General features: G+C 40.8%; 1 protein-coding gene across 1 annotated transcript; it reads left to right on the top strand.

The window, feature by feature from the left end:
* The first annotated feature begins 985 nt into the window (after positions 1-985).
* On the top strand, positions 986-9293 carry ube2nb (ubiquitin-conjugating enzyme E2Nb). The gene is made up of 4 exons (XM_015958335.3): positions 986-1126; positions 2694-2940; positions 7025-7165; positions 8887-9293. Exons 1-4 carry the CDS (start codon positions 1097-1099, stop codon positions 8928-8930), a joined length of 462 nt encoding a protein of 153 aa, XP_015813821.1. The 5' UTR covers positions 986-1096; the 3' UTR covers positions 8931-9293.
* The last annotated feature ends 7450 nt before the right edge of the window (positions 9294-16743 follow it).

Below are 16743 nucleotides of genomic sequence, written 5' to 3'. Positions count from 1 at the left end.
CACTGTAAGTTAAATTTAGTATCAGTAGAAATATACGTTTCTTAATTAAATAATAGTTTAAAATGTGGCTTTTCTGGATGATATTGTTTATTTTTAACCACATCTTTCCCCAATAAACACATCTTATTCTGGCTTTTAAGCAACCAGAAATTCAGAATGTGATGCAATAGTAACATTCTGAGATTGATAGATTTTTTTTTTTGGTTACAAACCACATTAAGATCACCTGCTCAGTGGCCTAGTGGTTTGAGTGTCTGTCCTGGAACTGGGAGATTGGGGTTCAAATGCTGATCGGGTCATGTCAAAGACTTTGAAATAATGGGACCCAGTGCGTCCTTGCTTGACACTCTGCTTTAAGGGGTTGGATTGAGGGGTTAAACCACCAAATTGTTCCTGAGCGCGTGGGACTTCAACTTTATTAAGATTAGAAACCGCATCAATCAGATGATGTGACATTAGTGAAGCATGATAAAGGTTCTTGGTAAGTTTAGGACAGCTCTTCTGTAAATGGAGTTCAGGATTTTACTTCTGATTGGTTCTAAGTTAAAATTGGAGGAGATAATTGAACTTATACATGCAATGAGAATAACTGTTACAAATGAATATTGTCCTCACTGAGTCCAGTTCTCAGCATCCTAGTGTTAGGTAGAACAGGTCAAGGCTAAAGTGTTTAAATACGACCACTGTGCATCAGATGATCTATGTTTAGTTCTCCGAGATGTTTGGATCAATTTACCTGCAGTTCCTTTCAAAACGTGATGCTGTTTTGAAGGAAGGAAGGAAGCTCTCAATTATGGTTTGGATTTAGATTAATCCTGTTATTTACTTTGCAATTTCTTCTGATAGTTTGCATTTGTAAAAGATCGGTATTATAATCAATAATTCATTCTCAAATCATACAGATAGCAAATACATTTAAGTAATTCACAACACGATATGAAAAATTAGATACGTAGTCATGTTCACGCATGTATACGTCATCACGTCAAGCGCAGCCACCGGAAGAGTGAGTTATGTGACCCCGCCCCGGCTGCTCAGTCAATCCAACCTGAAGAGAGGGCGAGTCAACGGCTAAAAATATAACTGCTAACGCAAGATGGCCGGTTTGCCTCGTAGGATTATAAAGGTATGCCTGACAGTAAGGAATGGGTGTATATCAGAATAATCCAATGTGTGGACCTATAAAGTTAGTTTAGTGATAATCTGAGGGTGAAAATTCCACCAATCGGCATTAGCATAGTTAGCTTCTGATTAGCTAATCATCGGGCTAAGTCGCCTGTTTGCAAGTGTTTTGTTTGTCACTTCCGTTTTCTCCCTCATGTTCAGTCTTTGGTTGAAGTGGAACTAGTTTGTTGTTTTTCTCGTATGTTTTGGGTCGTCGTTTTTTACTTTTATTGTTTTATTTCACATTTTTACGGGTTTTCCCCACTCGATATATGAATGAATTTTGTGCTAGGTTAGCCGCTGTAGCTTTTACACGTCTGAAACACTGCTCCTGTGACTCCGATTCGCGTAAATACGCCCCGTGAAGAATACGCTGTATTTGTTCTGTTTTCACGAATAAAGGAGAATAATTCCGAAATGTAGCTCCTGTTTGCAGGCATCGCACCCTCTTCGGGCAGGGCCTAACTGTGGGCGCGATCAGCGGCTTCCGCCACATCGAGCCTCAGGTTTAGCAGGTTTTTGCACCTTTCAAAGTGAAACTCGTGCCAGCTGCTTATTTTGGATATATTGTTTTACTTTTTAATAATAACGCAATTTACTAAACACATTTTTGTACTTTTCATTGGCGCTGTGTCGGTGCACCTGCTTCTCAAGAAATATATGTATAATTTTCCACTTTTATTTAATTTTTGTCTTTCCCTCATGTATGTCAGACAGTTTTTAATTGATGTAAAAAATACCTGCAAAAAAATCTGTAATTTCTAAATAATTTTACATCAGATTTTTTAACGAGAAAATATCTACAAGTTTTAAAGGTAAATGCTTTTTCATCTGTCTGTCTCATCTCCTTTCAGACTATCTAAAAAGGATGTATTGGTTTTATTAGATTTTTTCCATATGAGTTCTCATTTTTGTTGTGTTATCCACCATATTTACAGTGTGCAGCTTTCATGCATTTTCCTTGCTCTAGCTACTTTTTATTTCAAGTTGCTTAACTCACGACCAACTGTATTTTGATGGGTGTCCATTGGGTCTTTTAACAGCATGGATTTAGCTGTAAAGCCAGAAATATACTGCATTGCTGTGGGCACGTTTTGGTATGAAGCCAGGTGAAACAGGAGAGCTGGCAGGAGAAATGTGATGACTAGAGGTGCTTTAACTAATGTATATGTAAAACAAACCTACATTTAACAGAACAGAACCATAAAACCTAAAAGGCCATAGACTCGTACTGAGGGTGTGTTAGAGTTTTTGTGTCTTTAAATTTTTGTTGTGTTAAAGAAATGGTTTATAAAATAACTTTTTTATTTCAACTATCAGTTTAGTGTTTTGTATATCATGCGGGAAGTTTTTCAGCCCTCAGCTGGTGTTAGTGTGCACACGTGTGTGTTAAAGAGCAGCTGATGGAATGTTGTCCTGTCAGTGTGTGTGTGAGATTGTCATCTCATCCATTTTGTGCTTTAAAGTGTTATACCTCCTGCAGACACTTCCACCATTCATTGTAAACCATGGATTTTGATCCCTCTCAGGAGACACAGCGGTTGATGGCAGAGCCTGTTCCTGGGATCACGGCTACGCCTGATGAAGGGAATGCACGTTACTTCCATGTGGTCATCGCAGGTCCTCAAGACTCTCCTTTTGAAGGAGGGACGTTTAAACTTGAACTATTTCTTCCAGAAGAGTATCCCATGGCAGCTCCCAAAGTGCGATTCATGACCAAAATCTATCACCCCAATGTTGACAAACTTGGAAGAATATGTTTAGACATTTTGAAAGGTAAGAATAAATGTAATATGTATTGCATTTAACACTGGTTTTGTAGTTAAGGTTGAAGTACTCGTAATGAGCAGGAGCATTTAAAAAATGTGTTTATATTTTATTTTCTGCTTTAAAAGTTATCTGCGGAAATGAAAGTACTTTTCAGTGTACATTGTTTTTCCATTGTCATTTCAATTTGTATTTTAGCACGGTTTGCTTTAACAGACACTCCTTACTTAGGCTTTTTGGAATCCCAAACCATTTATATTTTGCTTGTGTGCTTTTTTTTAAGAACACACTAACAGTGTGACACTTACAAATGGTGGTTTTATGCCTTAAAAGCCGTGGAACTGTGGACCAGCTCTATACCCTTGCAAGGGTGATGGAGGGGGCATGGGAGTTTGCCCAACCAATCCACATGTGCTTTGTGGATTTGGAGAAGGCTTATGACCGTGTCCCCAGGGGCACCCTGTGGGGGACGCTCCAGGAGTATGGGGTGGGTGGCTTTCTGTTAAGGGCCATTCAGTCCCTTTACCAGAGGAGCGTGAGTTTGGTCCGCATAGCCGGTAGTAAGTCGGACCTGTTCCCAGTGAGGGTTGGACTCCGCCAGGGCTGCCCTTTGTCACCGGTTCTGTTCATCACTTTTATGGACAGAATTTCTAGACGCAGCCGTGGTGTGGAGTGTGTCGAGGTTGGTGGCAGGAGAATCTCGTCTCTGCTTTTTGCGGATGATGTGGTCCTCCTAGCTTCATCCAGCTCTGACCTTCAGCTCTTGCTGGGTAGGTTCGCGGCCGAATGTGAAGCGGCTGGGATGAGGATCAGCACCTCCAAATCTGAGACCATGGTTCTCGACCGGAAAAGGGTGGCTTGCCACCTCCGGGTCGGGGGAGAGGTCCTACCTCAAGTGGAGGAGTTTAAGTATCTCGGGGTCTTGTTCACGAGTGAGGGTAGGAGGGATCGGGAGATCGACAGGCGGATTGGTTCGGCGTCTGCAGTGATGCGGACGCTGACCCGATCTGTCGTGGGGAAGAGGGAGCTGAGCCAGAAAGCCAGGCTCTCGATTTACCGGTCGATCTACGTCCCAATCCTCACCTATGGTCATGAGCTTTGGGTAATGACCGAAAGAACGAGATCGCGGATACAAGCGGCCGAAATGAGTTTCCTCCGTAGGGTGGCCGGGCTCAGCCTTAGAGATAGGGTGAGGAGCTCGGACATTCGGGAGGGACTCGGAGTAGAACCGCTGCTCCTCCGGATCGAAAGGAGCCAGTTGAGGTGGTTTGGGCATCTGGTCAGGATGCCTCCTGGACGCCTCCCTGGGGAGGTGTTTCGGGCATGTCCTGCCGGCAGAAGGCCCCCGGGTCGACCCAGGACACGTTGGAGAAGTTACATCTCCAATCTGGTCCGGGAACGCCTTGGGGTCCTGCCGGAGGAGCTGGTGGACAAGGCCGGGGAGAGGACGGCCTGGAGCTCCCTAGTTGGGATGCTGCCCCCGCGACCCGGACCCGGATAAGCGGAGGAAGACGAGACGAGAAAAGCAGTGGCTTCAAGAGCAGGTTCCTGCATTAGCTTCTGAGAGAAAATAGACAGAAAAACGCTCGTTTCATAAAAGCCCGACGGATCTACGTCACACACTAACTCAACATTCATGGACTCACCCATCTTGACTCGCGGCGGAGAAGGCTGTTGTTGGTTTGACGTCAAGGAAACGGCAGAGAACGTCTCTGCTATTAGAGGCTAAACACGGAAAAAGTCAGTCAGGCTTGTGTAATTGCAAAGCAAATGGAGTCGCTGTTGGCTAATCAGAGGTGAGATGTCCAAATATCAGGAAATGAGACTCCAGATTCTGCCACCTGAAGCTACATTCTCAAACAGGCACCCCTGACCTTTTTTCACCCTGAGTGCGACCTACAGGGCATTCATTTCTTCTAGAGACCAGTGGAAATAAAACATGAATAAAGTTGACCTTTAAAAATGTAGAAAGTGCAAAGATTCTAGTTTAATACATTTTGGGACAGAGGTTGTTTATATTTAGAAAGAGCTAGGTTGGGCGATTGGACGATGTCAACCATTTGTCCTAGACATTTTTTATGCTTATGAGTTACTCTCTCAGATGGGACATTGCAAACTTTCACGCTAAATTAGCACCTTTTTGCAACATTATTTGTATGTACATGTGGATTTATGGTTGAGCTAATGACAATAACCAAATAATCGATGCATTGAGAAGCGAACATAAACGATTATTAATCGTGGAAGAAGCATGCCATAATTGATTTATAGTGGATTGCAGTTTTGTTTAACCGCGGCACCAGCGTTTCATTCAAATCTGTCAGAGTGAAGGCTGAGCACTGCAGTTCCAACCTGAGACCGAACCCAAATGGAGTCAGCCAGGCGGGTTTGGTCAGATTTGGGTTGGTGAATTATGTTAATTGAGCGGGTCGGGTCGCGTTGCATGCTCGAAAAGCAAGAAAAAGAGATGCATGGTCTTCTCACACAAGCGATGATTGGAGGACGCACCTCTAAACGCACGTTGTTTCTCCTCAAAATGCTTAAGCTCAGGTTCAGTCGGGCTCAGAGTGAGTGTTGGGATGTCGGGAGATCTGGGGGGGGGGGGGGGGGGGGGCCTACGGTGGCTGCTGCATCTAATCATCTGTGTCTTTTATTTAGGGACATGGAGAACTTTACAGGAGAGGTCAAAGATAAATAGAAGTTCTTGTTCCCCTTTATTATTTTGTTTCATGATTATAAACTGATATTAAATTCAACTTAAAAAACAGTGAGGAAGCTTTGGTTCGTTTTAAGATACGGGAGATTGTGTTTGCCATCTGCTCCTCCAGAGGCATCATGGACATGAGGAGATAAGTCACACAGGGGTTAGCGGAAAGCCCATCAGCCCACGGTCTCCTGCTGGTGCTGTTATCAGCAAGAATAAAATAAACCTCTCAAATATTATTGGACGTTGAGATTTTTTTAATGTTTTATTCTTTTCTGCATTAAACACAACTTGACTCATTGAAATTAGACCCTTGGGTTCAAACTAAATAAACTAAACCAAACATTTCCTTCCGTGTTATTTCTTAATCCCTTGAAGTGCAGCATAAATATTTGACTCTAAAGCTGCTCAAAGACATTAAAAGCTAATATATGGACCCACAATGGATTTATAACCTAATTAAAGACAACAATTGGACATTTCCTGTAGATTTTCAGTATTTTTAAAGATTTTGTTAGCATCTGCAGAGCGTGTTTTTCCCAGTCTGAGATGTGACTGTTGAATGAGGAAACAGATGTTTTTACTTTATTAAATCTTCCTGAATGTTTAAAATGTTTTGCACTTTCACAAGCTCCTAAGGACCGTTGTGATTGAAGAGCTTTTGGGGGGGTGGCATGATGCGTCTGACATGCTTATAAAAAAAAGCAGATGTTTGATATTTTCTATTCATCAATGAAAACAAACCCATATAAATAATCATGATGCATCGGGGTATTGAATCGTTGATCCAGTAATTGTAATCGAATCGGAGGACTGGTGAAGATTCCCACCTCTAATATGAGAACATCTTTATAAAGCTTGGATACTTAGTTAGATAATAAAGAGTTCAACTATAACCATAAACAGTAAATGCATTTCTCAAGCACGAAAATTCAAAATAATGTCCAATTTACCATTCAAAGCTTTGTATTATTGACAGAACATCCCTATCTGGGATTAAATTGTCTTTTTGTATCCACAAGGGTCCAATATAATAGTCAAATTCAGAAAACTACAAAATCTCACATGGAACCCTCGTGGTCTGCTTCAGACATGATTGGTGGATCTCTACGTGTGTTGTATGTCAGGCCCACGAAACGCCTATAAATTTGAAATATTTTAACCATCGTTTTGTGGATTGACAAATACCACTAGGAACATTTTTATGTATTTCACAACCTTAGGAGCTGCAGATAAATCTTTATATAATAGAGGAATTTCCGCCTTAGACGGGGCTGTTTTGTTATTGACATGTTTCAGATGTTTGGATTTCCATTTTTATGTTTGTGTTGGTCGTATTTGACCTCTGAACCGTTTTTATTTTCCACGTCTTCTCTCGTTCTCAAACAGACAAGTGGTCTCCCGCCCTGCAGATCCGCACAGTGTTGCTCTCTATCCAGGCGTTATTAAGTGCTCCCAACCCAGATGATCCCCTGGCAAACGATGTCGCAGAGCAGTGGAAGAAAAACGAAAGCCATGCCATTGAGACAGGTGAGCAGAGGACGGCGGCTTCTCCTCTGAAACGCTCAGCACGGAGAGCCGTGAACGGCACATATTTCCAGTGGGAGAGATTGACAGATGGCAGCAAATATTAGCCGAGTTCCTCTGAAAATCCACCCACAGTGCAAATGATGCGAAGGTTTATGATAGATTGTCTGGCAGCAAAAATGTAATAGCTGTCCTGACTCAACAGCTTAGGCAGTGCTCTATGTAAGTGCAAATATGGAAACATCATTTGACTTAAAACACAAACATGAGAAAGCAGCCTGAAGGTGAAGTGGTGTGTGTGGAGAAGTGAACGCCACCTGAAGCTTGCCTTAGCAGTTTTACTGCTTTGAGTTAAATTTCTCTTGAATGAACCTTACTGTATCCAGTTTGGATGCACAAGAATGATCCATAAACAAGTAAACCAATGAGTTTTCATTTAAACATTAAGATTATCACCTGGCAAAAGTTACGCAAGACCAAGGCAGTGTCCAAATTCAGGGGTAGCATCCTAGTAAGGACCCATCCTACGCAGGCCGCATAGGTCAGGTTCTTCCTAAACCACTAAAACCAAAATGGACAGTCTAGCTATAATATATACTCCCGCCTATAGGTTAACCGTTATATCGGGACGATATTTGCTGTGTTTTTTGTACATCTGCCGATTTAAAGTCGGGCACATCTCGGGGCAGCCTGGTGCTGTTGCAGAAATTAATTTAATGTATTTTCACTTTCACTAATAACATCTACATACTAAATACTCTAACTTAACTTTATTTAGATGTCTGACTAGAACACTGAGAAGTGCACAAAGTTACATTTTGTGCATCAACTGATGTTTTTAGTGACATTTTAGCATGAAAATAAGGTGGAAAATGGTTTTCGGCCATGAAAATCAGCATTTGTCCTGTCGCCTAGCAACTGTAACAGCGCTAAACAAAGTCAAAACTTAGCAGCAATAAAATAACTACAGGACCTGTCAAACAAGCTCGTTTACGAATATTTTTCTGACTTTCTGACAAAATTTTTCTTTAAAAAACAAATTTGCAAATGTAAAATTATTCAGTTTGAGGTTTATGTTGGGACAACATTGTCATTTCTACTGTCAACACTTTAGTTAAAAAAAAAAGGAACCTAGAAATCAAACACGTTAACTCATTCGCTGCCAGCCGTTTCCGGATCGGTAAAGCCCTTCGCTGCCAGCGTTTCTCAGTTTTTTTAAGAGTCACAGAATGTTGTGCGCTAGGATGATGTCGATGCCAAAGCAAAGCGGAGACTCACCTCTTACATCAGAAAGAATCCGCGTGTTTCGAGCTTTATCCATTCTTTCATAATCCGTTGTTGAATTGTGATCGGCAGAAGCTTTTCTGGTTCGCGCCTCACTGTTTTTTACAGCAGCAGCCCAAAACGATCTCCTAACACATGGATTTTCTGCGACCTGATCACGTGACGTGTGACATATGCAGATGAAGATCGGCTTTAGAGCTGAGATGTTTGTTCTCACGGTGCGGGGGCTCGTTCTGATGCCCACACAGTAAAAAAATGCAAATGACGACTTTAGTCGTCATTGGCAGTGAACGAGTTAATGTCGGTAGCTCATAGCTGCCCCAGAACACCTATACACTTTATGCTCCAGATGTGTGTGTGTGTGTGTGTGTGTGTGTGTGTGTGTGTGTGTGTGTGATCATGATCAGTAAACATCACAGCTGGTCTGTTTGTTTCCTCAGCCCGAACATGGACCAGGCTCTACGCCAGCAACACTGAAGTATAGAAGAGTCAAGAAGAGGCGTCTGAATGTGATCGACATAATGTACTCAAATTCAGTCAACGTTTGAATTTAACGGATACACACACACAAACACACACACACTATTATGAAATAAGTCCAAATCTATTTGAAAGAAATAAGAATTACTGCTGCAAGCCTTTGGGTGACTTATTTTCTTCTCTTAAAACGCGTTAAATGTGTGTTAGCCTCGTCTTTTTTCCCTCTCATTCTTTCTTTTTCTGTGATGCTATTTAAATGCAAGGACAGAGATCGACACCCTCCCCACGTCTGAGTCTTGATTCGGGCCCAGGCTGGTACGTTTGGAAAAAAATCTTCATGTATTAAAGTTTTCTTTCTTTTAACAAATGGCATTATTTGTTACTACACCTGTATGTCTTTTTGTTAATTATGACTCGTGTTTTTTTTCCATCACATCGTGTGCATCTCTCATTTTCCACCATTTATTTACAGGTTTAGGTTTTCTAGTTAGTGGAGATAAAGGCTTGGGTCTGGATGTTTCACCAAATTAATGTTGCAGAAACACAAAAAGGCACTTAACCCTAAACTTTAGAAAAGTGACGTTTTCAAAAATCAGTCTGAAAGCAAGTAAAAATGAAAACACCCTCAAGTTTTACATAAATTGTAATCAGTCAAACCAATGTTATTATCTTACAATTAGAAGATTTTAGCAATATTTTTACTGTAATATAAAAACGTCTTGAAAATATCTGTCGAACTTGATTTTAGAGAATAGACTACGCTGTAGTCTATTGATTGATTGATTGTAGTCACAATTAGAATTTCTAGGTGTGTAGAATCATTTCTGGTCAAGTGATCAACACGTCTGTTAACATCTGGACTTTGGTTTAAAAGGGGAGAATAAACAGATTAATGTTGGATTACAAGTAAGCAGGTTCTATGATCAAAATCTACAGATTACATTTGTGATTGCAGCTCAGTTTTTATTTTTATTAGTCGAGCTTGTTGGACGGCTCGGAGGGTGAGCCGAGTCGTGGGCTTGTAAAGTTTCCAACCATCTCAAAAGTAGACATGCGATTTTAAATGTTGAAAATTATTTTCAAGAGCAGAAAATTAATGATTTTAATTTTATTCAGATGTTTTTTTATCCTCTTCATGCTTTTTTTTTCTTTTTATTTTAGTTTTAAATTCAGCATAATTTCAACACCAGAACCAAGGAAACAAACTCTGTTCATTTTTGTCAGAGTTGGTGTTTTGGGTGCTCTTTTTAAAGGGAAACACGTTTTTTTTTTCTAATGTGAGTTAGTTTGTGAGGGTCAGAATGACCTTTGACCCTTTCGTGATGCTGATGTGATGTTTATGCAAGTGGATTTAATAGCAGAGAGGAGAAATTAGGATATTCTGATGACAACATGTTCCAAATAAAAAATTTAAAGTTAAAAAATCTACCTTAGTGGGTTTTGTATTGTCTGCGGAAAATGTCAGATTTCTTTATCTGAACAAGATTAAACCCTAATTATTTGCCCTAAAAGATGCTGAATTGATGGGGTTTTTGTTATTTATTTGGAAATATTGCATCTTAGCAACTTTTTCTCCATTTATTAAATTATTAAAGAACAAAGAAGATGGCTTAAAATCTGGTGTATCCCAAAAAAACCAAATGGTGATAGAAACTAAAGGAAACAAAATAATGAAGTTAGTTAAAATATAAGACATCCAACTGATAAATGAGCTCCTGCAAAAGGGAGTTCTGTTAATTCCAGCACCTTTGCATCAACAACTCCAAGCTGTAAATAAACTGAGTTGAGTGAATAAGAAGTCTTCAATTTTTTTATATGAACTCACGAAGCCGCGTCTGAGACACGTTGGATGAAGGGTGACCACACCGTAAATCACAGTTATAAATAAATGATAAATTGTTTAGACCATAAGGGTTAACATTTTTAAAGACAGAACCAAGACTCAAATTAGTAGTAGAAATGAGGTTATCATTTTAAGAATGCAAACATGCTATGGTTCATTTTTTATTTTTACTGCTGAAAATAGGCTTCGGTAAACACAATTATCAAAATGTTTTAAAAAGTTCCAAATCCTGTTTGGATCCACCATTCTAGAAATGCAATTGGTGGGCTGCACAAATAACTCCGAAGCCCCCCACCCCCACCCCCCCTCCCGGTCCTCACTTTGGACACACACCTGTTTTGGCTTGAGATGCTAATTTAAATCAGAACAGGTTTATTGTTGACCTTTTCTTTTCCTTTTTTTTTTTTGTTACATTTTAAAACGGTAAATATAATCTGTTCTGGTTGAGGGTCCTGAAATGCTGTTCATGTCCACATGAGGGAGCCATTGAGTCTAATAGAATCAAAACTACTGCACGTTCTAGGCCCCATCAGCAAATTGCTTTCAGACATGAAAAATGCCAAGATCCAAGGCAACGTAAATGTGTATCTGATGCACACAAAGAAGACAAACAGGTCAAGGCTAATCATGTCTACTATGGATGCTGGCATTAAACACTTTAAACTACTTTTTGCAACACTATTAATACTTTATGTATTTTACTTCTAAACTTACCTCGTAATGGAAGCGTAAATGTCCTCATTTTACATATAAATCAACAAGTTATTCTATTTTAAATGCTTCAAATGTGCACCAGAAGAAAATGCTGCAATCCTGTAACGTAATCACTTGTATCCTCAAGGGGGCGCTCTAAACAGACGTTTCTCAGCAGAACTATTTAATATAAAATCATGTGTTGATAGGGGAATTGCTTTGGAGACTTTTTTTTTATTCTTTGTCCAACAGGAGGCACATTTTTTGGATTAAAAAAAAGAAAGTTGGCCAATGTTTCACAGTCATATCTGTTTATATGGCAGAAGTGACTCATTCAGGCTGGTATGCCTCATTTCTTTTGAGTGAAGAGCAGGAAACGATTCACCCTGTAAAATCTGACAAAACATTAACCCGTCAGCTCTGGAAAGGCTCAGATCAGAGAGGATCACTGACTCATAACAAACCCATAAACAGGAACTCAGGTGAGCTAAAACTCCAAACATTTATATCGTGCATCTTCCTCACTGAAAATTTGATAAAGTTATGGAGCATACAGGAGATTTCATTTTTCATAAGAGTGAAATTTGCAAATAAAACCACAAGATTATACCCATAATCCTCACTAATGTTTATGCAGCAGTGGCGGCTCTAAAAAACTTTACACGGGGGCCAAAGGTGGCAATGGTGGAGCTCCTTGTTGAAGGGTGTGAACATCTATATAGTCTATAAATAGTATCATTTCTTCTTAGAAAAGAAAAACAAGTTTTAGGTATACAAGAGAAAAATAAATATAGAAGACAAAGTCACGTCTTTGCTGTGCGGGCCTTTACTGTGCATTTAGCCGTGTAAGTTCATGACAATACAGAGCTCCAGCCGCACCGTGACCTAAGAGGACGCCGAGCCAGCATCCTAAACTTAGACCTTCTCCTCTGACATGCCGGATCATCTCTCTCTGTGACTGCTGACTGCAGGTGAAAACATCCCCGTCACAAGCTCGCCGTGATAAGCTGACAGGTGGAGAAGGACTTCCTGTTATGACTGGAGCACACCAGGAGCTCTTAATGGAAACCTGACTGTTGCCGTGGTAATGATGGGCGCTTTTCTGATAGCCTGCTGGCTCTACATTTGCTCCGTGTGTTTTTTTCCTTTCATTTACTTCTTAATCCTCTCAATTCTACCTCCATGAATCCCTTTCATCCCTCTCAACCCCTGTTCTACCTCACTCTCCTTTCTTCTGCTCTCCTCCTCCTCTCTGTCCCACTGTAGATAAAGCAGAAGGAGTGAAGTCTGAACCTCCTCACCTCAGCCTCCCCCGTTACATAACCACCCTGATTATCCCCCCATGCGTAAAAACAAAATTCAGCAAAGTTAAAAGGGAATCCCTCTGCTTGGGGGTGCAGCAGCAATTTCTCCAAATGACATCCATCTTTCAATATTTCAGGAGATTTCTGGTTGTACAATCGAGCTGCAGTGGAATATTGCTACAGGCTGTGATTTTCCGATCTGCTTTTAAACATCAAACACCATCTTTCCACTCCTCTTCTCAGGCTTCTTAAACCTTTAACCCCCAGAGCCCCGAGGCCGTTTTTTATCTGCCCATGACAGCCACAACAAACCTCTCAAGGTTTTCAGGCTGCTCTCAAACACCATAAAGTCATGTTGTAATTCAGGTCCAAACACATTCGGTGCATTTTATTATTGTAAATGACTAATTAAGTTGGAATGTTTCATTTTTACATAAAATTAAGTACACATAACTTCAAAATAAAGAATATTTACCTTATATGGGTTTTTGTAAATGTCATGTTTGACGTGATGCAGCTGCTAGCGATGCAAAAATCTATTTTTATTTTATTTTAAAAACAAGTAAGCATTTCGCTGTCTTTATTGTTTATGCATGAGGCAGCGGTAGGGGGTTTCTCTTCTGGTCCCGTGAGCTTTTCCTCCTCAGTGAGAACAGGCTGTCCAGAGCCATCCCTCTTCCTCTATATATAACAGCCCTGCAGACAAGGACACTACAGCACATCTCACTGTTGTGTGGGTGTGTGTGTGTGTGTGTGTGTGTGTGTGTGTGTGTGTGTGTGTGTGTGTGTGTGTGTGTGTGTGTGTGTGTGTGTGTGTGTGTGTGTTTGCCTTTAAAAGCACACACCAGACTCCTAAATGTCAGAGAAATGGGCTACAACAGTAAAACTACCGTTTGACCCAGTCCAGATTCAAATCTGACATTTTGCAAACTTTTTAAAAACCTAATTTCAACATAAATGATCAGAAATCAGACTTTTCTCATCTCCCTTCAAGTTTTTTTGTTAATTTACTGATGGATATCTACGTAAGATTTACTCTTGCTCACACGCATGTGCATGTGCACACAGACACACACACACACTGGCAACAGTCCGGTCCAGGAGTGTTTAATGTAAATAATTAACAGCTCCCATCCAGCTGATCCACCACCAGACTTGTCAACAAACCCACGTCTGTTTTGTTCTAGATCCCATCAGAGGGAGCAATGTGGGGGTTGACTTTGATCAATTACCTGTCCAACGATTTGCCAACAGGCACTCAAGCGCTGTCGTTAGTTTACCCAGAGAGATTAGATGAACTCAGACTAAACTGTGGTTCCTGATCTTCTGAACAAAATCCACCCTCTCTCTACAAATCTACAATCTCTGAGATTTGATGGGTTAAAGTGAGGATTGGTCAGCAGGAGTGACTGCGTGCATCATGTTGCAGACATTACATAATGAGATCATGCAGCCCAGAATCCACACAAACATCAGACAGCGATAAGAAGCAAGGGGTCAAAGATATTTTAAAAGACCAAACTCAGTGGAAGTGAACACAGAGGGTCTTACAGTAAATAAAAGAAAGACAGAAAAAAAGAAAGCAATCTTTTAAAAGACACCTCTCATGATAAAGATCACGAGGTGCTTCACAAAAACAAAAACTCTAAAATATAAAAAGATTTTTTTAATTAATTTTAAAATAACAAAAACAATTAAAATTGTGATAAAAATGTAAGAAAAGGGAGAGAGAAAATGAACAGGTAAGAGGGAAATTGGTAGAAAGGCGAAATAGGTAGAAAGAGGGTGATGAAGGTCACCCCAAAGGTCAGCCTGAACAGGTGAGTCTTCAGCTGCTTTTTAAAGGAGACCACTGAGTCCACTGATCTCAGGCTCAGGGGGAGATAGTTCCAGAGTCTGGGGGCCACAGCAGCAAATGATCTGTCACCTTTGGTCTTTAGCCTGGTGCGTTGCACAACCAGTAGGCTTTGATCACTGGACCTCAGGGACCTGCTGGGGGTGTAGGGACTGAGGACATCACATCACCTGTAATAATGACCAGAACTGTTTTTTAAGTAACAATGTGTATTTTGCCTGGCAATAGGGGGCAGCACATACCTAAATCATTGCAAGAATGCAGTAGTTTTGTGTTCGAGTAAGACCGTGCTGAGGGGTGGCCATTAGGGTAAAACACTCCTGGGAGAGCAACCTTCAGCAAAATAACGAACACATCAGCCTTCCTTTCATCACTGGCATCAGGTGAAGAGGTAAATGTGGGGTTTGATGCAAATTGAGCCAAACGCACCATGAAAGCTTCATAAGAAGTCCCAGCATTGTCCTTTAGGGTTATTAGATGTCACCATGCTTCTAAACTTAGCTTCAGGGATCACCACACCTTCTGCCAGAGGTCTAAAATGATCCGTGCTGTCACTTCTGGTCATTATGGAGTCATGGTAGTGATTTTGTCTTGACCATATAAACATCAGGCGAGCTCCTGTTTTAGGACAATTACTCTGCCAAATCCTAGATGTGCTTATTAAGGAACATAAACAACATTTGAAAAAAAAAAAAAAATTTCAAAATGTTACTTGAGTTGCAGGGATTCAGCAGCACTTCCACTCCCTCCCTTTCTTCTGTATTCAGGGCACTGCTTCTTGCATAACAGCTCATTCATAAAACAGCACCACACCTCAGGGAAGGGATGAGGAAAAGGCCCGAGTCGTTCAGAAAACATCTATGCTGGGAGAATTTTCTGCTGCAGTCTGAAACGTTTTGATGTCACGCCCTGATGCATTTACGCGCTGCAACCGTCAGAATGCGTTCTTTGAATGTCCTCTAAAGAAGCTGCTAGTTTAGGCCGTTCAGGCTGAAAAAGCGTTTCAGTCTCAGGCAGACCGAGTTTTAATACTGCTCAAAGACTCATCTGTTGGAGAGAGAAGGAGAAAATGTCATCACTAGGGATGCACCGATACTGGTAAAAGTTAACCGATACCAATGCGGTTGCTTGAAAGTGGCATGATAAATGATAAATGACCCGCACTATAGCGCCTCTCAGAGTAAGGACTCCAAAGCGCTTTACACTACAGTGTATCATTCATCCATTCACACACACATGGTGATGAGCTACAGTGTAGCCACAGCTGCCCTGGGGCGCACTGACAGAGGCAAGGCTGCCGAGCACAGGCTCCACCGGTCCCTCCGACAACCACCAGCAGGCAAGGTGGGTAAAGTGTCTTGCCCAAGGACACAACAGCAGAATTCTCTGTCCGGAGCCGGGATCGAACCTGCAACCTTCCGATTACTGGACAACCCGCTCAACCTGTTGAGCTACTGCTGCCCAATCACTGTAACTGTAACTGCATCACTGTAACATTTCTGTTCACCTAATATTTTAGTTTTGTGATTATTTCTATTCATATATTTTACCTTTAATCTACCTCACAGTCTTTTCCTGATGAAAGCAGAGAAGAAAATAAAACCTGTATTCCAATTCATAGAATTTTTTTGTGTGGTAGAAGTATCGGTACCGGTAATCAGTATTGGCGAGTACTCAGATCCAAGTATCGGTATCATATCAGTTTTGAAAAAAGTGGTATCGTTGCATCCCTAGTTATCACCATGACTCATTGTCTGTCTGAGCATGGAGTAAAACGCAATTGCTGGATAATGTATTGCTTTACAGCCTCAAAAAACAAATAAACCTATAAAGAAAACAGGAAAGAATGAAATACTTACATGAATCCAGATTCCAAAATTCTCTGAAGAGTCAGGACTTTATTATGGTAGCCATTGCAGGAATATCAAAGCTATTATTACCCTCCAAACTGGTCAGGGAATGTCTTTTACAAAATAATACAAGCAATAAGACAAAAGGTGCCCAGATCCAGTGTGTGAAACACGGTGGTGGTAGTTTCATGATTTTTCTTAACACAGCTTTTGTTATTGATTTATTTGAACTCTAAGGCAAAACTCCAGGCTTGAGATTAAGATTCTCAATT

This window comes from Nothobranchius furzeri, chromosome 1, assembly GCF_043380555.1.
Source record: "Nothobranchius furzeri strain GRZ-AD chromosome 1, NfurGRZ-RIMD1, whole genome shotgun sequence".
Lineage (NCBI taxonomy): Eukaryota > Metazoa > Chordata > Actinopteri > Cyprinodontiformes > Nothobranchiidae > Nothobranchius > Nothobranchius furzeri.
This window is presented reverse-complemented; position numbering and strand designations above follow the sequence as displayed.

Bases quoted from the DNA above. Each gene is read 5' to 3' on its own strand.
- ube2nb (XM_015958335.3), top strand. From the start codon at position 1,097: ATGGCCGGTTTGCCTCGTAGGATTATAAAG. The intron at 2,941-7,024 runs GTAAGAATAAAT...GTTCTCAAACAG, and splicing joins ATGTTTAGACATTTTGAAAG to ACAAGTGGTCTCCCGCCCTG. The intron at 7,166-8,886 runs GTGAGCAGAGGA...TTGTTTCCTCAG, and splicing joins AAGCCATGCCATTGAGACAG to CCCGAACATGGACCAGGCTC.